Genomic DNA, 20,955 nt, shown 5'->3' on the forward strand with positions numbered 1-20,955 from the left:
GGTTGCAGGAGATGCTCATTACCAAAGCTGATTAGATTTGGCTCAAGGCAGGCACACACAAATACATGGCATTTCTACGGCTGTAATAGTGGCAAATACAAGACCCCATCCTGGGAAGCATCCCTCTCATCTTTGCAATTAACTCTCTGGAATTTGTTCACATTGTGTTTGATGTGTAATTGAGTTTTTTGAAAGATGAATACCAGACAAACACTCACACATCAGACATTCATGCAAAAAAAAGCTTTCCAAACAGAGCTTGAGCACTTAATTACAACTGTTCATTTTAGAGGTTGTTTTGTCACATCACAGATTACATATTGCACAGTACAGCATATTCAGATGCTGTATGTTTAGTGGTTTTGACAACTTAAACCACTAGTCGACTGACACAACAGTGAGGGCTGTAGTCAGCTGGTCCTGGGATAATATGAAGCCAGCATCACCGGACTGATCAATGAAATTAAACTGTGAATGTGCAGAGTGGTTGATCAGTTAATCACTTGCTGATATGAATCCAATAGCTCCTCATGCATCTCATCACTGTAGTTAATAGAGTACGGCTGCAGTCAACCAAAGAAAATCTTGGTCATCTGCAATTCTACCTGCTATTTAACCTAGCGATTGGTCGATGGGGGTAAAATCTGCAAATTTTCTCTACACTAACTAAATTGCCACAATGCACCACCTGGTTATGTTTGAAAAATCCTGAGACTGGCAATAATCAATAGTTGTAAAACTTTTAAATCTGTGTCTAGTTTTTAAACATCTCAATCTCTGTTATAAGCAGGTTTGTTAAATGTGTTGCAAAACAAAGCAGGCCTTTATTTCCTTTTCAAAAATTGACTTGAAATTATGAGCTGGCGTGAAAGGAAATGGTACCGTTGAGTCTATTTACTTGTAATGAAGTACTATTTCTTGCCAACACTCATTTGAAGATAATGGGCATTTGATTATGTTTTGGTAATGGCCGTTATGTGGCACAGCTTGTTTGGCTGATCGCACGTCAGCTTAGTCTGAGCCCTGAAAGAGGCGGGCAGCTGGAAATATTGGCTGCGTCTCAACAAGAAATCAGGGGCTTCCCGTGGGGACCTTGTTTGTTTCCGTTGTTGAACTGTGCTGACAGACGTCCATCTGTCCATCAATTTTATTCTTTAATTTGTATTTTTTCCTTTCTGATTTTTTGGGCGTTTTATGTCTTTTGAGTCGACAGTAGAGAGGCGTTGTGAAGGGAGAGAGAAATGTAGAATTATATGCAACAATGGTGAGATGTTGTGTTTCATTGTCAGCACCATAAAAACCCTAAAGGCCTTTTGTTGATTTGTTTGTTTTGTGGAGAAATGCCAGTTAAAGTAAAGAGTACTTCCTTTGTCATAACCGTGCACATAATTTGTAGCACTGTGAAGTTATTACATCTATAAGACAGTCGCTGGCGAGTTCTCAAAGAACAGGTTAGAGATGCAACAGATTGACAAGTCTATTGAGAGAAAAATAATCGCCAGCTATTTTGATCACCAATTGTTGAAGCTTTTTTCTATGCAACAAATACAGAAAATGCAGTTTTTGGCCTCTAAAATATGGATCTTCTATCTATCTTTTCATTTAAGATTGGCAAAACAAAACGTTTCCTCGGACTTTGAGAACAGAGTTGGACATTTCTTACTCTTTTCTGACGTTTTGTAGACCAAGTGGTTCTTGAAAAAGTCAGTGACAATGAATAGAAAGAATCACTTGTTGCAGCTCTACAATGTATTGCAGCAGCTGATAGCACCATGAGTTGTGCGTCACTTCCATCCACTGTCTGCCCCTTCTCAAGGTCCAGTTCACAACAGATATTGCACTTAAAACATGCAGGGAAAGTTTTGCAGCTGAGTTTAATTTTCCTCTTTTTTGCATCTGATTTCAATTATCCAGGTGGCAAATAATAAGTTGCTTTTGCACCATGGCAAAAGACCTTAAACTACAGGTCCTGACCGATGAGGTGCAGAGGCATTCCTCAAAACTTTATCATCATTTATTTTATATAAAGCCCTGGGAAACACATTTTCAATGTTTATGAAGTACATACAACATACACAACTTAAAACAAATAGCAAGGCAAGAGGAATAAATGGCTATTTTAATGTAAAACCTAACAAACAAACAAAACAATGAAAAAAACAATGACAGTGACAATCATAAGGTTACCATTTAAACCTTGAAATTCTCTGAGTGGTATTAATGAAGTTAACTTAAAGTTTTGCTGAAGAATATTCAGGCAAGGAATTCAAACGAGAGAGATTTAATATCTCATTATATCAGTGTGCTTCAGTTACCACAAACTTTTAAAGGACACAAAAAAAATCACTCCGTGTGTGGCCATTAGCAGTGGTTTTTGTTAATTGGACTGTTTTTGGAGTGAGGCTCATTTACATAGAAATGGGCCAGTTTCGCTCCAAATACATGCATATTACCTAAATTAAATATGTGCCAATAGCATAGCATGGGAGCACGGAGACGCTTTTGTCTTGGCAGCGCAGTTAGCGTGTAATTCACACTTTTTTGGTGTTTTGAGAATTACAGTTTCTTTATGTCTCACTTGTGCAGGTTTAGCAGCAGCAAATGCCGTGCAATCCTTTGTGAATTTGACCATCTGAGTACATGACATTTGTTAAGAGAGGTGCTTTTACAGTCATTTTTCAACTTTGCAGTATAAGTGTCATCTTCACTAAAAACTGTCCTTTTAATATCTCTGTTTCTTTTATGATCCAGTGCAGCTTGTGTTTGTTCTCTTTGTGGAGCAGTCTCTGTTGCAGGGCTTTCACCAAGCCCAAAGAGATATGTATTTCCCAGGCGGTCATTATTTTACTCACATGATTAAATGTGATCTTAATTATCTACCCTCTATCGGAGATGAGGCGCCCCGGGGGGGGGGGGGGACTTTCGTCGTCCTCCAACTCCTCAGCCACCACAGCAGCTTTCACCAGTGTTTGTATTTGCAAGATCTGTTTCATATTTAATAAGTTCCCATAAGGTGGAAAGCAGCTCTTAGCAGACGCCTCAACCTCAGATTGGTTGGGTGCTTTCCACACTTGTGGCATGCTGGCAGAGGAGACCGCTGTTGGTTTAATGCCGGCTTTAACAATTGACGTATTCTTATAAATCCCATTTCAGCCAGGTCAGGTGGGGACTTTATGTCAGACCTTTCTTGATATGGATGTTCCAAATATACTCTTGGCTCACATCGCATACGTCTGTGCACCAATCACAAGATGGACTTGGAGATTTGTCAGGGTCAGTGTGTGACGGCAACACAGACATGGGTTATAAATCACACAGGGACATAACCTCTGTGTGTGTTTGTGTGTGTGTGTGCAGACAGAGCGGACAGCTATTGTTTAGTCTTGCTGCTAGGAAACAGGAGAGTAACACTGTGGTGTAATCGTGGATATGAACACATCAGTCATTCACTCGGGCTGTATCAGGAGGAAAAGCAAGGTCACTGGTCACTACGGGGGTGAGGAAGGTGAGAAGGGGTGACAGGGTATGGAGAACGGGTCCCGCCTCGTCTTTGACCCTCAGCCATCCCCGCTGCCGACCTTGTCGCAGCTCCCACACGCAACGGGCAGCGCTGGCGCCACGATCCTTTTCCACCCTGAACAATGGTGGTCGTAGAAATTTATGAAGAGTTCTTCCCAATTGTTTCCTGTCTTTGTTGGTCTGCTTCCTCTCTGGGGTTATGAATGAAGACAGGGGCCGAGGGTGTCGCCTCGGTAGCGGCGGACACTTTTATGAGACCAAAATACTGATGGGTGACCTGTGAGAGGTCAGAAAGGCAGGAAAGAGGACAAATTTAGCTGCTAGTAAAGCTGTCTGTGGGGAAATAGGAGGATATTGTTACGAAGTTTTATTATTTTAAGATGGAAGTGACCCCTGGAGTGACAAGAAACTATGGTTTATTATATTGTCTCGACTCTTGACTTGCCTTTATGTCAATAATACCTGCCAATGATGCAAGGACGCTGCCCATAGATGTCTCCCTGTCATGTGGAGGGCCGGTGTGGCTGCTGTATTCGTTGCCTGTGGCGTTGCAAAAAAACTTGAACTGTGTTCAGAAGCTAAGCCAGCCTTGTCCTCCTCCCATCACATGAATCATTCCCTCTGTTCCTATTTTGGTCACGGCGGCCACCATTCATTCTGTATCCTCTATTTAATATTAAACCTTTAAGCTTAAATCTATAGCTCTCTGCATGTTGTCGACCTTCACTGCCGCAAGAAGTAAATTAAATTGCATTCAAAACAAAGGTGGTTTTAAACGTTGCATCCTTGCTGAGTGTTAACAGCTTTTCTATTGAATGAAAATGTCCTCAAACTGCCAGTAAAGTCAAACTTACTTTACCTTTCCTGGTTTGTGCAAAGTATATTTGCTGTCACGACCCCTCAAAACGCACTGCTTTGATTTTATTACAGAACTGCAACCTCTGTGCAGAGATCTCACACAGCTAGTTAAACGTCACCCAAATACAATATATATTGCACATGCACATATGGCCAGCATGTTTACAAGGTAAGGGCCATAATTTTTCTTACTGGCTTCTAGATTATCTGTCCAAAGGAATCATTACAGCCCCACCATCATGTATGAATTCCTCTCCTTTTTCTCTTGGTTTCCAACTGTATAAAAAAGGCTATTTTCAGAATAGTGTAAAAAAAAGGTGTATATATATATATATATATGTTTGTTTTTTTTCAACTTTTTTGCGTGTCCACTCGAGTTTTTTTTGTTGCACAAATTGAAAATGCACATAAAAATAGATGGATGAAATGCACCTAAAAAGGCCTTGAAATTTCATTTAAATACCACTAAATACGCTGATAATTGAATTGGCAAATTGGCAGAACTTTAAATACACACCAGCTACAAGTGACCTTATAACCCAATTGTTAAACATAGTTTGCAGTGTATATTATGGCCTGTTTTTTCCTCACTTCGATTGCAAAAATTTGGCTTGTAATTAGCCATGAAAAGAAAAAAACGGATCAGACAAGATCAGACAGGTCTGTATATCTCAAAAATTGTCCCCCCTTTTTTTCTCCTCTTTCGTGGCTCAGTATAGATATCGCTATTCTGCTAGCCTAAATCCAGAATGCTCTCAGACCCCTCTACACACACACACACACACACACACACACACACACACACACACACACACACACACACACACACACACACACACACACACACCCCATGAGTCTTTCCTTTGAGCTGACTTAACTGCTCTGGCACTCAGTCTCGTGGAGCTGCACCCTGCGAACCCTCGCCGTTCAGCTCCTGGAGCCATTCCCATGGAATCCCAGACATTTCAGGCATTTGTTAAAGCTGGGCCGACAGGCGTTTCTTCACCGCTGTACGCGCTCACACTCACCACAGCCATTCGATTTACAACAGCTCACTGCTGTTTTACTGCTCATTCAATCGGACCGGCAGAGTAACACTTCTTTTTATCGACTCTCACAAGTTACACGAGGCCTTGAACCAGATGTTTTCAAAGTTTCTTTTGTCATTTTTCCATTAAATGAGGTTTTTTATTACTCAGAGAAGTCATTCTTTTGTGTTGTCATGGCGATCTGTCGTACCTACACCTAATTTTCTTTCTTTTGTATGCAGTGTGGCAAAATATCACTATTGTTTAATATCATAACACCTCACTCCATGAAATGGCACTGATGTGTCAGTATTTTGCTTGAACTCAAGGCTGCAAATGAATGAAGGAATGAAAAACATCATGTATTGGTGCACTTGAAACATGTTTTCTAAGAGGGAGTTGGTTCAGGGACACAGATGTAATTGATTTTGGCAACATGGAGCTTTAAAGGTCGTGAGTGAGTGAGTGTTTTTACTGCAGTCTAAGAAAAGTAAAATAACAAATCAATTGTTAAATGTTGAAGTGGAAACTGCCAATAGACCTTCCAAAATACAAAAAATTAAATTTATGTTAGAGCACAACTTGAATAACTTCCACTTTTCTTGAAGTGTTTTTTTCTCAAGATTGTTGCTCATTGTTTTCTTTCATTGTGATGTTTTGATGATGACTCTGCTTTATCGATACGGATGCTTTTTTAACTTTCCACAATGTTAAAGAGGTGCAACACAAATTGTTTAGCAAGGTAATATTCTCAAACCTGTTTTCCTTATTAAACAGAGAAATACATCTGCACACCTTGTGAATTCAACTTTCTCTTGGTCACAGAAAAGGCTTAATTGCTCCGTTAACTTATCATAAAACACACTTTATTCACAAGAAAATAAATAAGTCACCCAAACACTCTTGGTTACTTGGTTAGTAATGGAGTTTGTAAGTCCACTTTTCCAAGAGTCACCAGCTCCTGCTGGATCAAAACAAATCTTTAATTTACAAGTCAGATGTGAAAATGTGCTGTTTTTCCCTGTTAGAGACATGAGACCGAGCTCTGGTGGTGCGTGCTGTGCACTGAGGAGGGCCTAAACAAACATTCTTAAACAAACAAAAGAAAAAAGTCAAAATTATCTAATTCCAGCTTCTTAAATGTGAATGTTTTCTGGCTGCTTTACACCTCTATAACAATAAAATGGAATATCTTTGGGTTGAGGACAGAAGAGACATTTGAGGACATCATTTTGGACAGTTGACCAAAAATTTAAAGAATTGTTAGTTGCAGCTATACTCAAATTCCCAAAGAAACTCAAAGAAACTCAAATTCTTTATAGTGGACCTTATGGTGTCGTGATCATTTTTCTTCTATTTGGTTTTAAATTTTTACCGCTGCCCCCTTAGAAAGAAGATGAATTGCGTTTACTTAGATTTGGATTTGAAGAAGACAGAGTGTCGTGGCGTTGCCTTAATGACGTAAATGTGACATGAATGCGTTTGATGCCACAAGAGGTAGTCAAAGTGAACCACAGAGGTAGTCATTACTTCAGCCTGACACTGAGCTCTGGAAGGAAACGAAGATTCAAGGCCGTGGCGTGCGTCATTTGCCTGTAAAGCAGGCAGTGTAATTGTCCATCAATGAGTGCTCAGTGTTTATCATTTCTATTCCAGTCACGGACAAACTGGATATCCTGCCTTCGGATGACAGCGGCGGCAGGGCGACATCAAAAACAAAAAGTGCTTTTCCATGTTGTTTGTGTGTTTTTGTTCTATTAACGAAGGCCGGGGCCGGTTAATGAAATTGTTTACGTTTTCTGTTGCTGCCCGAGTCGTCTCAACCGAGCCCTGCTGCTGCTGAGTCATTCGAGCTGACAAGTGGTTACCAAGAAAAAATGAGACAAATAAACCCAGGTCATTAGCCCCTGCTTTTTATAAGGTCACGTTCAGGCAACAACTTTAATCTCTTCCTGTGACGTAATTAATTTAACTTTAATTTGAATTAAATGGAACGCAGTCTGTTTCTGAATCTTAATGTTCCTCTGCCGTGTTTTGACGCATGATTGAATATTAAGGTGTCCGAATGAGAATTATTGGTCCTGAGCTGATATCTGTCTTGGATTTTCTGTGCCACAGAAGACTAGATAAACAAATCTCTGGTCCTGCAGATCTTTCTTTCTTAATTTAATTGTTGCAAGTAAAAGATAGATCCATTATTCTCTATGAATAGATCATTTGTTTAGTTCATGGTCAAAACCAAAGATATTGAATTTAGAAAGATGCTGGATTGCGGCTAAATATTTTCAATTATTATTTATTAGTGTGTTGATTAATAATTAACTTTGTGTCTAAAATTTATTAAATGCTGATCATCATTTTCTAGAGCCTGAAGTAATATCTTTCATGACAATTTAATGAGCAGCCAGAATGAATAAACGTTTGGCATTTTTTCCTTGAAAAATTGCTCAAACTATTAATTCACCTTCACATTTGAGATGCTGGAAACATAATATTTGTAGTTTTCAGTTGATGAATGACTTCATTAATTCATCATTCATTCATCAAAGTTGTTACTTCTTTTTTTTTTACTCTTAATCCACTAATGGACGAATCGTTTCAGCTCTGATTTGCAGTTGGCTGTTTTCACCTTTTAATTATTGCTTTTCTTGTTTGTCTGGAGGCCCTACAAACAACCATGTAGCTTTTCTCTCGTTATCTGCACAATTTGGCTATTTTTACTGATAAATATTTAATGATAAGCAATTATCCTCAATTTCTATAAAGTGTAGACTTGGAGATGTGAAGCATTAATCTGAAATGTCTTCAGTCAGCAAAGCCCGGGGCTGTTTGAGTCACAGAGTAATTAATTGTCCAACTAAGTGTCATTGTTAGTGATTTGCTTTTGTAGAGAATTTAACATTTTCCCGATGCTCCTGTCTAAGCGGGTCTCCTTTAAAAGTCACTGCTCAAATGTCAGGTGCTCGATGAATTGATTCATTGTTGATTTAATGTCCCGCCGTGCATTCGTCTTCTTTGGCCACCATCTCATTCTTATTAAAGTTCTAGAGGGAGCTGCAGTCAGCAGTGACATGTTTGGAAATAGAAGTGGGGACTGTTTAACATCTGTTCCTCACTAGTGGAGAGGAAACCAGTGCAGCTCTGTATATTAATGACAGACATTATCAGGGCAGAGACCAGTAATCACAAAGGGCATGGTCAGCGATATTGAAAATGTTATAGAACTACAAGTGTTAGAGATGTTGTAGACTGATGTCGTGCCAATTAGGGCTGCATGATTGTCGCCAAAATCATAATCATGACTATTTTGATCAATCTTGAGATAGTGATTATTTAATATTTAAATCATTAAGAACTAACTCCTATTTTATAGACTGTAATGATAGAATAATCAAGAATTAAAATAGTCCTTTCTCATACCGCTATTTGCATTTACTACACAAGTAATCTGGTTTGTCTCTTTCTCTTTGCCTTTTCCATATTTAATGCACGACCTCATCATCTCTAAATATCTAGTCAGCTGTTGGCTGCACAAGCAGTGAATGCCAAGCATTGCATGGCACATTTGAAACATGAATCAACCAACAAAGTTCAATTTTGGCAGTTACAGCTCAGCTTACCACTTAACACTCAAGTTGCTGCTCCTTAAATCTGTCAGTTTGTTTTAAACCAGTGCAGCATCCGTTTAAAACATCTCTGTTCAGAACAGGCCGATTGCATGGCCTTTAGTATCACTGAGTGCAGGTTTCTCTCGAAAACTGCTCATTCAGAAACTTCACACTCGACACTTTGCTTCCTTGGGAGTATATGCACCATTTTCTAACAGCTAGTCATGTGGGATCAGGATGTTTCTTAAAACAAGTGCATTCACTCAGAAAGTTAAATCACTGATCGTGTTGTTTGAGTTTGCCCCAATGTAACATCTCTGGTCTCTCTTACTTCATCTTTTCCTGAATGTGCTGCATAGATGTATAATAAGAGCTATGTATCTGAACCCTAATCAGTCCAGTGAGAATTGCTCGCCAGACGCATAATCCAAGCAGCATGAAGCATTAAACTATTGTTGGGGTGTGGCCTTTTATTCACACGATAGTGGTGTTTTTGGGGACCTGAAAACGCAAATATTTGAAACCGGGTTCCAGAGTGTAGGTCTAATCATTTAAAAGTGCAACCCCTACTTTCACCATGTAAACTGGCAATGAGCAGATTCTGTGAGAACAGAGGCGTCACGGCCGCACTTCACGTGTACAATTACACCACAAACTACTACTGTCCAGACATGCACACTGCAGCATTTTTGGTTGTTTTGTAGATCCATGTAAATGAGGATGGTTCTCACAATGTTATCATATGTAAGTGGATCTTTTTTAAAAACGCAAAGTAAGACTTTTCTGTTTCTACTATGGCGGTTCTCATCTAAACTTGGCCGTAATTGCGGCTGTGTGTCCCGCATCATTGGCCCTTTGTTGCTTTTTTTTCTGTCGATTTCTCATGTTGAATCGTTGTCAGAGATGGCGGAAGCTGTCAGTGAATGAAATCACTCTGACTGGCAGTTCGGCTCAGCACACGTGTAGAGAAATGGAGCTCTTTAGCAGAAACGTTTCCTGATGGTTTGTGTTGTTGGTCACTGGTACACAGTAAATATCATTTGTTCAGCATTACATTGTGTTGTTAATGTGCTAACTGGTTAACTAGTATCAAAACGGTCTTGCCTTTTGGAAGGACAAGTTCAGACGCCCACCACCTGCTGCTGTGGAGTTATCCCCTCTTACGCAGGCGCAGAACATACATGCTGGTTGGCTGTCGGTTGTAGTTTTTGTGGTGAGTTTATGTGCAGCTTTTGAGACACAGGCATCATGAGGCAACGCAGCAGTCGGCTTCGTCACAGCTAGTTCTTCGATGTCGGTTTGGTGTGTCTGGGCATGAGCACATTCATAATGTGCTGTAGTGAGAGCGAGCTGTACCAGGATGCCGATGACTACACAGTGTGTACTTTACTGTACTTTTACTTGTATTTATGCTACTCCAGTGATTGTAACGCACTACGAATAAATGTCTCGTCAATCTCAGGATCTTGGGTCCTGAGCGGCCGCCAAGAGCAAAGTCAGTCGGATGAACAGTTTTTGGGAAATACAGGACAGACATATATGCAGAGACACTTCTTCTATTAAATTAGTTTGTCAAAGTGTGCAAACTGTGAAAGCTCATCACTTTCCAAAACACTTTATTTGTTCTTTAGATTCTTCACTTTTGGGCCTTCAGCAAAAAACTACTTTCATAAGAAACTAAATACTACCCTTGTCATGGCCGTGGAATTTTAATTACCAAGCAGCGCACCACCGCACTCCCATTTGGCATTTTCTGGGGTCTAATATGATCTCAACACAGAAAGCCTGATTATGCTGCTGTTTCATCACTGCCAAAAAAGGAAGTAGGAAAAACTCACCACAGAATGATTTTTGGGAGGATTGTGGTTAATGAAAAGTACGGAGGCTCTTAATTTTAGGCAGAAATCCCTGGTTTTAAAGTACGCTGAGGTTCTTTCCTCCTTGCCTGTATAAATGCGTTACTAATTGCTTGCCGATGGGCATTTTGATGTTGCTAGAAACAAGATAAAAAGTCTGGTAACTCTTCATGCAGTGTGTTTGCATTTAGTGCAGACAGCAGACAACGAGCCGTTATGAACTGTGTGAGTCATTCTTTGCAAGCAATGTGGATTCTTTCTGCCTTTTCGACACCCCACGTTGCTGGAGCTCGCCGTTGGCTGGCAGGCTGTGCAAATCTATTTCTTCACCTCCCATTTCCAAGCTGGCATCGCCCTGACAGGGTGCATTATTCTCTGTCACACAGGGGCCTGGAGTTGTGTTGGTTTGTTGTTGATGTTCGTTTCGGGCTTCGGGGATTGAGCTTCTCTTTGTGTGGCGCTGCTCCCCCCTCATCCGAGTGAAACCTCCGCTGATGAGATAAAGAGCCAGGCATTTCTGCAGCATTATTCCCCGGCCTTCATGTGATCCTGCTGCACTTTGCACAAACCGCATGACAAGAGATCAGACCCGTGCGCCAGAGGAACCAGAGTAATACGGATAAGGAGTTCAGACACGGGAAGCGATACACACAGCCTCGAGACTTTAAAAAAAAAGATGTAGTCGTAAACAGACCTAAGTCCAACTGCCGACCCAGCACTTGTCCCCCAAAAAACCCATTGATTTATTGTTGTCAGGTGATTCTACTCTGTCCAAATGGAAGATAAGTGGGGGCGATGCTGACAAGAGCAAACTCAAGCTGAGCATAACTAATTGACACACTGAGAAAAGACCTCTGTTCTTCATGAACGGGGCTAGCTGAAGGGTCTTTAGTGATAATAAAGAAACCGGGCTTGTATTGAGAGATTTGCATGTTTTAAGAAAAGAATGACAAACTCCCTTGAGTTTGCTTCAGCGTCCTTCTCGCTCTGGGAGATCAAACATGGCGTGGGGTGGCCCCACTCTCAAAGGTCCTCAGGGTCTTGACCTTGAAAATATTTTTGACAGGCACACAAGAAACAAGTCTATCTCCTTCAGTGTGTGGTCACTGTTGATGTTATAAAAGCCTCTGCGATGTCTGATAGTGAATAATTCTGCTAATTCAGGGTCATTGATTTCAACTTAGCTGACACGGCCAAGTCAGCTGCTGGCAAAGTGAACTGTGTAAATCTTTTGGACAGTGAGTGGTTTGTTTTGGTGCTTCATGAAAGTGGTTGCCCGGTTGTTCTCTCAGGTGGCACTCAGTGCATGTCTGAAGCTTGACATCAGTCGCTGAAATTGACTGACCCACAGTAACCCTCGTTTTTTTTTTTTCCCCCTGAAAGTCTACAGCCTCTGTTAAAAACAAAAAGCTGTGTAACATTTGCATAGTGCAACTGACAAGTCTTTGGGGCTGCATAATCTGATGAAAATATCATTATGCAATAACGCTGTTGTCAAATATCAGGATAACAATATTACTTGCGATAAACAGATATTAAAGTATACTCTGTTCTGCCTTTCTGCTGCTTTCAGTGTATGACTAAAATACAACAAATTGCTGAAGAAATTCTAAATATTTTATCTTACAAATTAAGCATTCAACTGACCACAAAAGGCATCATAAATTCATTTTAAAAGTCCGTTTTCTACTGATTCTCACTTTCAACTAACTCAAAAAAAACCCTGAGTGCAATAGTGTAGTCTTAAGTAATGTGTTTATCACACAAGTTGATTTTGTGATGGAAAATAAAGATAATATGCAGCCCTTTATATTTTTTTTCATTATCTTTTTTTTATTTTCTTGGATTGGAACAAAAAAGAAAAATGCACATCACAGGTTCTGAGAATGTCTTGGATTTTTGCCCAACTAGCAGCTCACAATTTAAAGATATTTAATTTAACGTATATGTGCAGAAAAAAGCAGAAAATCCTCACATTTTATAAGCTGGGACTAGATCAAGTTTAGCACAACTGACATGATAAAATGACTATTAAATTTAAATTTAAATTAAACAGTTACCAAACAAATTCTCTTTCTGTTGACTTATTGATTAATAAACCTAAAGAAGAGCTGCAACTGACAGTTATCATTATCTACTGATCTGTTGATGTATATTTGATGAATCTATAAAATTGAATTTTCATTTTAGTCCCTATAATGTCAAAAACGGTTAAAAATATAACTTCTGAGGGTTCAAGATGGTGTTGACTTGTTTTTATCAGCCAGAACCCAAAGATAAAATTATTATTTAAGATAATTATTAAAATATATACAAAACAAAAAAAGCAGATTTTCTTACTTTGAGGTGCTGGAACCAGATTTTTTTTTATGTTTGATTATACACTGAAAATGCATAATAGATTGTCAAAGTTGATTATTTTGAATGTATTTTGTGAGTCAACTAATTTTTTCAGCTTTACGAGAGCAATACGAGAGCTCTTATGATTAATCAATTAATCAAGTAGTTCAACTAATTGCCATCTTATTTCATAACATACTCACTAGTTTGAGTCTTTTTTCTTTTTTTAAGAAAAAAGACATTATACTCTGATTCCAGCTTTTTAAATGAGATATTTTTTTAAACTCCTCTGTGATTGTAAACAGAATATTTTTGAGTCATGGAAAAATAAAACATTGAGGACATCATTTTTGGCATTGGGAAACACAGATTCTTCTTTTGACATTTTAGAAACCTATACAACTGATTGATTAAATTATGGAATAATCAACAGATTATTCGACAATGAAAATAATGTTAAGTTGCAGCCCTATTCAATACAGTGTTCTATATCCGAACACGACTGTGCGGTTTGTCTTCTTTAGAAATCTACATCATTACTGGATAGTAATTAAAAGGCCTGTGGTAACATTTAATGGATCTCACTCTAATACACATTTATTCTGAAAGAAAACTTTGCCACCAAAATCAAAAATGTACTGAAAACAAGAAATTATCAGCAAAGACTCTGACATACATATACTTAAATATCTAACCGCTTGCAGTCAGTTTGCAAAAAGAGGTATCAATTTTTTGGTCCGGATGGAAGTTTTTCAGGTGTTGCCGGGCCGTTGAAGTCTATAAAAACTGCTAATGAGTTGTGGACATGATGAGACACAATGCGTCCCCCGAGGCACCGAGCTATTCAGCACAAAACCAACATAACATGATTGTCTCAGCACGAGTTTGAACCCATTTACTACTGAACGCACCAGGTTTCTCTCAACAGGGACTTCTGAGTAAGAAGAATTTCCTGCAGCCCCATGTTCTTCCCTCTGACAAGATTTATGTGCATGTCATAAAGAAAAAATCAAAAGTACTTGATCAGAACCATTTGTGCTTTAGGTTTGCAGAAAAAAAGCCAAAGTGTTGTAGAGAGGGAGAGAAAAGGAGCCGAGCAGCTCCAGCCTGTTACTATGTGGCTCTCGTTTCTTTGCATACCTCCCATCGCTGCTGCTGCTGTCTGACTGGCTGAGAGGGAAGAGAGAGGGACACAAAGGGTTAAACTGTGCCTGTCTTCCTTGGAGATGGGAGAGGCCATTTGAATGGCTAGCTTCTACAGCTAGCCAACACATTGGCTAAGGCTGAGGGTGGATCTGCTGCTGGGCCTGTGCTCCGACATGGAGCCCCGCTGGAGGATCAGGAGTCAGTGAGAGCAGACAGCAAAGCTTTTGTGTCTATATGTGTGTGTGTGTGTGTGTGTGTGTGTGCATGCATTTGAGGAAAAGTTGGAAGGGAAGCTTTTGAAATAAGCAAAACAGTAAGAAGAGGATTTTTATGTTTTTCATTGTAAATCAATGTAAATCGCATGGCGGAGTAGATTATTTAGACTAGCAGGCTGACGTAGATAAAAGGCGGTTATATCATTTGTTTTTCTAGCACCGTGCCTCCCTTTAGCCCCACCCCCTCCCTCACACTGCCATTCTCATGTTGCTGCCGCCCGCCACAAACCCACGCTCTCCATGAGCTTCAAGAGCTTACCTCTGTGAATGTAGGAGGACAGGGGGTCCATGTTGTTTTGTTCGTTTAAGAGTTGACCTCGTGACACTAATGAAACTGAGCAGTTTTTTGGACAACAATAGAAAGCTAGTAAAGAGGAATTGACCATAGGTTAATTGTGTCCTGTAATGGGAAGAACAACTTTCTCTGCTAACTGAGTTTTGTGGTTGATTGCTAATTCAAACCCATTAAAGACGCACAATTTTACGGTCTGACCTGTAACCCGCCCGCCCCCGACCTCAGCGACCCGCTGTCTTAATGTGGCTCTCGTGGATGAGAGGCTAATCTCAGCAGGCAGGTCAGTCAGCTGTATTTACCTCTGAGAAGCCTCCGTCCATCCTTGCACACTTGTCCTCACACCTACGCTGAGATGACACACACACACACACACACACACACACACCTGCCAATCCTGAGAATTTAATGTTATGTAACGGGCTGATTTACAGGCACACACACATATGCAGACGTATGCACAAACAGCCAGCCCACAGACTTGTCTCTGTCCCTAGGTGATCGTGTTTACGCCCCCAAAAAACATCGCTGAACTTCAGCGTGTGTTTGTGTGAATGTCAGGACACTGCATCTTTCTGTCAGTGTTTATTTCTTCTGCCTGCGCACAAAGAGCGTGTGTAGGTCGTGTTGCTGGAGAGGGGCCTGCGCATTGGTTTTGTTCATCTACTTAAGATGATTCGGAGCTTGTTTTTACTGTAGCCGCTGCAGCTTAGCAATGCATAGATATTTATCAAGTGTCGCTGCAGTAAAAATGAGATTTTGATCATGAATTGCAACATAGTTTTGTAGAAGTACTGCATAAACTGCAGGGCTTAATGTTAAGATTATGATCTGCATCAGTTAGTTTTTGTTTTAAGCTTTAGAAAATAATGAAAAACATCCATCCTAATTTCCCAACTCCATCTGCCTTGTTTTGTCCCAACTACTGCCTACCATACACCAGAGAACTTTGAAAATAATTTAATAATACTTTCAAAAGTACATCCATTTTTAGTCACGCACTTTCGCAGACTGGGGATCTTGCCGGGTCACTGTTTGCAAGACTACAATAAGATTCCCTTAAGATTAAGATAAGATTATTTCCCATCCTGCTCCTGTGGAAAAATATTACGCCAAACTCCTTTTAAAAAATAGGCTATAGTAACAATTCCTTATGTGTCAGCGAAAACACATAACTCTAGAAACAGAAGCGAAAGGACATCATATGTCGACAGCATCAATTCAATTTTTCTTTCTATTTTTTTAGTGCGAGAGAACCGAGAGTTGTTTACATTCTTGCCCCTCTCTGGAGACCCCGACATGTTTACTGTCTACCTGGTTGGCTTTTTGTTTGGTGGTTGAGAGAGCGCAAATACTGGTTGTTGACAACGTTCACATCATTGAGCTTCAGCATTTGAATGAGCCAAGACTAAAAATTTCTTATTTTTAAACATGTTTGAATTTGTTGGAACATCAAGACGAGAAAAAGACCATCTTAGAATTGATCGGACTGAGTTTTATGACCAGCTTACACCTAAATATCAAGATCATGGGCACCAACTGAAGTACAACTCTCATGGTTATATTTCAACATTTAAAATTTGTATGCAAAAGTGAAACAGCTTGAGGGTGTAAAGCCTGCATTACAATCCAAAACTCCAAAGTATTCAGTTTAAAAAAAGTTTCATTTTCAGTTATATAAACCAGATAAATGCCCATTTCAGAAAATGGAACCACTGACTATTTGTTTCTTGTTAAAGAATTGACTATTTTTTATTTAATTTCTGTCTGTCAGTGAAATATTTGTGAAGCACTAATCAACCGGACATTTTGATGTACCATTCACCATATTTAAACAGATGTTGTGACATATCTGTACCTATCATCGTGCGTTTCACAACACAAAAAAAGGAAGTGACATTTTGATTAACTATATGTTATATCAGTGTAGTCACTCATGACATGTGCTTTAAAGCCTCAGAAAGAGCAAAAAAAAGAAACCAAGCAAAGACATCTTGCACGTGTCTCACTTACAAAATACTTCATGCTTTGAATGCAGTTTTTTCCCCCTCTGTCTCACTTTCACCAAACCTTCTGTGTAAGTGTCTGTCTTTTGTCATCGCGTGTTGGAACCCCACTGTTTGTATTCAACATGCTTGTTGGCCAATGACAGATGGTCCTCAGGGCTGCTGGCGAGTTAAGCGAGGAGGGATTTCACTCTCTGACCATCAGAGATTTCTGTGGAGTTTGAGATATAAAGATATCCCATCCCTGAATATTAAAATCACCTGAGTCACTTTGGGGAACTGAACTGGGGAAATTTGCGTAGGTGTTTGAATGCAGAGAAGCTTCTGTTTCCTGTGTTTCTCTTCCTCAGGGTCCTCGCAGATTTTAAGTTAAAATTAATCTAAAAATAAGGCCTTAATTGGTATTAAATTGACTTAAATGAATCTTTCAAAAATCTTAAAAATGGAAAGTAGGATTTTATGATTTTTTTTATGTTGCACTGAAAAATCTCAAAATAATTATTGTTACAATTATTTGTTGTTTTCTTTTCTTAGACTTGTGATGATGGAAATCCAGGCAGTGGAATCTCACGTGCAACACAAAAGTGCCCAAAAAACTGTCCATAAATGCCAAATATTTCCCAGTTTTGTTTGTAAACCAAGTAGATCCTTTTATGTCACTGTAATGTTAGTTGTTTTCCACTCTAAGACATTTTTTTTCAACATTTGACATAGATAATCTAACTTTTTCACTGGGAAAAAGTCAGGTTTTATGTTAAAATAAACATTTGTTTAAATAAAATTGTCCTCCAGTTTTGATTATTAGAAAATTGGTTTTAAACTTAATTCCGAATGGCATTAAAAAAAGTCTAAAACTGTCTTAAATCTACCTAGAAACAGGGCTCCTGCAGCTTAACACACATTAAATCCCAACTAGTACTTCTTAAATTGTAACCTCTCCTCTAACTCGTTTCACCTTTGCTTCACTAACTTTGTTGTCCCTCTCCTGTCTGCAGTGTGCCCCGTTCAGTGTAAACATCGAGCCTGCACCAAGGACGACCAGTGCTGCCACGACCAGTGCCTGGGCGGCTGCCTGAAGCCCCACTCGGCCAGTCACTGTGTCGCCTGCCGCGGCCTCCAGCACGAGGACAAATGTGTGGAGCGCTGTCCCGAAAATCACTTCACCTACAAGGGCTGGCGCTGCGTCTCCTTCGCCTTCTGCCAGGACCTCCACAACAGATGCAAGCGGGAGAAAGAGCACAGCAAGAGTCCCGACTGCCACGAGTACGTCATCCACAACGGTGCCTGCATCCCTGAGTGTCCCTCCGGCTACACGACCGTCAACTCCTCCTCGTAAGTGGACACTCATGCCGGTCTGATGGGCTCTTGATGTCTGAGGGAAGATGTGTGATCAGTGAAGCTGGCTTAATATTCTGCATGCATACACACATTCACGTACATGCCTGACTGTATCAGGGTTGCCGCAGATTCTTAAAAAGTCTTAAAACACACTGAATTTGTTTATCTAAAATTAAGGCCATAATTGGTATTAAAATATCTTAAATCAATCTTTCAAAATTCCTAAAAATACAAAGACATGGTTAGTGCAATTTTATGATTTGCTTTTCTCTGCTGTTGCCTTGTTAAATCTCAACATACTTAGTTTCCCTCTTCTTAAACTCTTCATGATGTGAATAAGAGCAGTGTGACAGCAGCATTTATGTAATGTAGTAAACAAGCCAACAGCGCTAACAACAGATCGCAAATGCTCAACAACATTTTTGACACTAGATTTCAAACAAAAGCCAGAAAACGTAAGTATTAACTTGCTGTGAGCTGTAAGTTTACGGTGCAGTCTGTCTGTCCCTCTGCCTGCATGTCCGCAGCTGCTTGTACCAAAGAGTTGCATGAGAGTTAAAAGAGCATTCACTCTAAAGCAAAATTTGGGGTCCAAAATGTCCCCAGAAGTACAAAAAAGCAACAAAAAAGCAAAACAAAAATACATCTCATCTTGAAGCGATGATTGATCTCAGTCATCTGAGGGTTCTCCAACTTATGATTCCCTAAGTGCCCGAGACCTTACATTCCCCTACTTTTTGTGTCGTGCAGACGAAATATCTCACAGGAATTTCCCTGTCATGGCCACGAGAGACCGGCGTTTGCATATATATCGGTATAAAATAAAAACCATACTTTGTAATGACATCACTCTGCTACATTACTTTTGGAAAACACACAGTGGGGCCAAAGCACTAAATGATAAATCCAACATGCCTTTATATTCACATAAAATCGGCATTTCTTAAAAACTAAATAATGTTCATGCTTCAGATAATTATTAATTCGGGATTATTAATTCGTTTTTGTTTTTGCATTTAAAAAAAGTATTTTTTTTTGTAAAATTTGATTATTAAAAAAAGTTGTTTTTATATGGCACCATTCATACTTATTATTTAAATTGATACTTAAGTATTACTGTTTATTAATATCATGGCCTTTCTGAAGTTGAACAGATTTTAGGAATTTGAAAGAATTCAAAGGGTTTAGGAAAGATAAGTAAACAAATGCATGTAACATTAAAAATGATCTGATCTGTGAAAAAAGGTAAAATCTTGCAGCATTTCCTGCCTTGCTTTGACTTGTCACTGTTTTTACCACAGTGTGACAGTGCAGGAAGTGAAGGTCCTCCCGTTGAACTCAGAAACCACTCTGTGTTTGTACATACACAAACACACACCTCTTTTTTTGCTTGTGTGTGAAACAGCAGGCAGCTCGCTCAAAGTGGTGCAGCGCAGTAGGAAACCTGGCACATCTACGTTTCTGATTTTGACTCAGTATCCATCCGCTACATTTTTTTTTTTTCTGGCTCACCCGCCGCACAAAATTGACGGTTGTTTACCAACCGCTGGTGTCTGCATTGCAGTGTGCGATCTGTAGCACAGACAGTTACAGTGAAGTGTTTTTTCCCTTTTCCCCATGTCTGTAATTTACAACCTGTTGTGCTTGTATCTTTGCTGCTGCATCCGAACAGACTTCCCTCTCTAGATTGGGCGTTGTGCTTGTGCTGACCTGTCTGTAACCTTTTCGCCACACTGTTTGACACCTTCAGTGACCGTGACAGGACTGTTGATGAGTGTGGGCTTGCCTGCAGGACACTTCTGCAGACAGCCCTAATCATTCAGCTCTGGCGGAGGCTGAAAACGCAGCTGGATCTTTCAAGACTTGTTGTCTTCTGTTACAACATGACTAGGTAGTTGATTGGATGGCATTTAAATACCCGGGGAGTCAGAAAGGCATTCAGGACAGACGGCCCCGGGGGTGCTCAGTCTCGACTCCCTTGGCTGGTCGCAAAGAGATAAAGAGTCTGCCTGGCAAGCGACTGCGGCAGCGTAGTCCAGGCAGACTGACTCTGACAACAGTGATGACAAGGAAAAGTCATGTGTGTTTAACCTTTATTTATCCACAGAGGATTTGCCAAGCACAGAGTCTCTGTTCAAACAGCAGGCGGCTTCACATTAGTGGAGTTACGAACTGTGCTTTCTCACCTGAGAGGTTTCTTTTGGGACTCTGTGAGCAGATCCAGCTCCACTGGAGCAGATGAGGGTGAAGTGCCTTGCTCAAGTGCACCGCAGACGTTGTTGTGAAAGAACAGAGTTCTGCTGATTGTCTTTCATTGTTCAGATCACCGGCGCAGGACTTTTGTGCAAACTATCGTTATTGGTAGAACTTGTCCAATAGTGGGCGATGGCTGTGCAGCCTCCGCCAGTCACGTGAGGAGTTACATCCCCCGAAGACAGGAGGGTTGTTTAAAATCGAGCAAAAAAAACAAAAAACAAAAAAAAAAGCTGATCAGTAAGCACAGCTCAAGTCAGTGAAGATCACTTCTGCTGTGTGACTGTGTCGAACATTATTGTTCTTAATTTTAACATCTGTTTACATGAATTTTGTTGCTGGACTACAACAGCGAGTCCAGTCGGAGAGCGCTAAAAGTCTGTGACTAGACTGCTGCTACTTCGTGTTTCAAATTAAAAGCCGTCTAACAATTGTA

General features: G+C 40.0%; 1 protein-coding gene across 1 annotated transcript in view; it reads left to right on the plus strand.

Annotated features, from left to right (window-relative positions):
- The window catches only part of insra (insulin receptor a), a 71,216-nt gene that overhangs the window by 19,221 nt on the left and 31,040 nt on the right, over positions 1-20,955 (plus strand). The window contains 1 exon segment of the mRNA XM_042497111.1: positions 17,924-18,260. Within this exon segment, the coding sequence (XP_042353045.1) occupies positions 17,924-18,260 (337 nt within the window).

Source organism: Plectropomus leopardus, chromosome 12 (genome assembly GCF_008729295.1).
Source record: "Plectropomus leopardus isolate mb chromosome 12, YSFRI_Pleo_2.0, whole genome shotgun sequence".
NCBI classification, from domain to species: Eukaryota; Metazoa; Chordata; class Actinopteri; order Perciformes; family Serranidae; genus Plectropomus; species Plectropomus leopardus.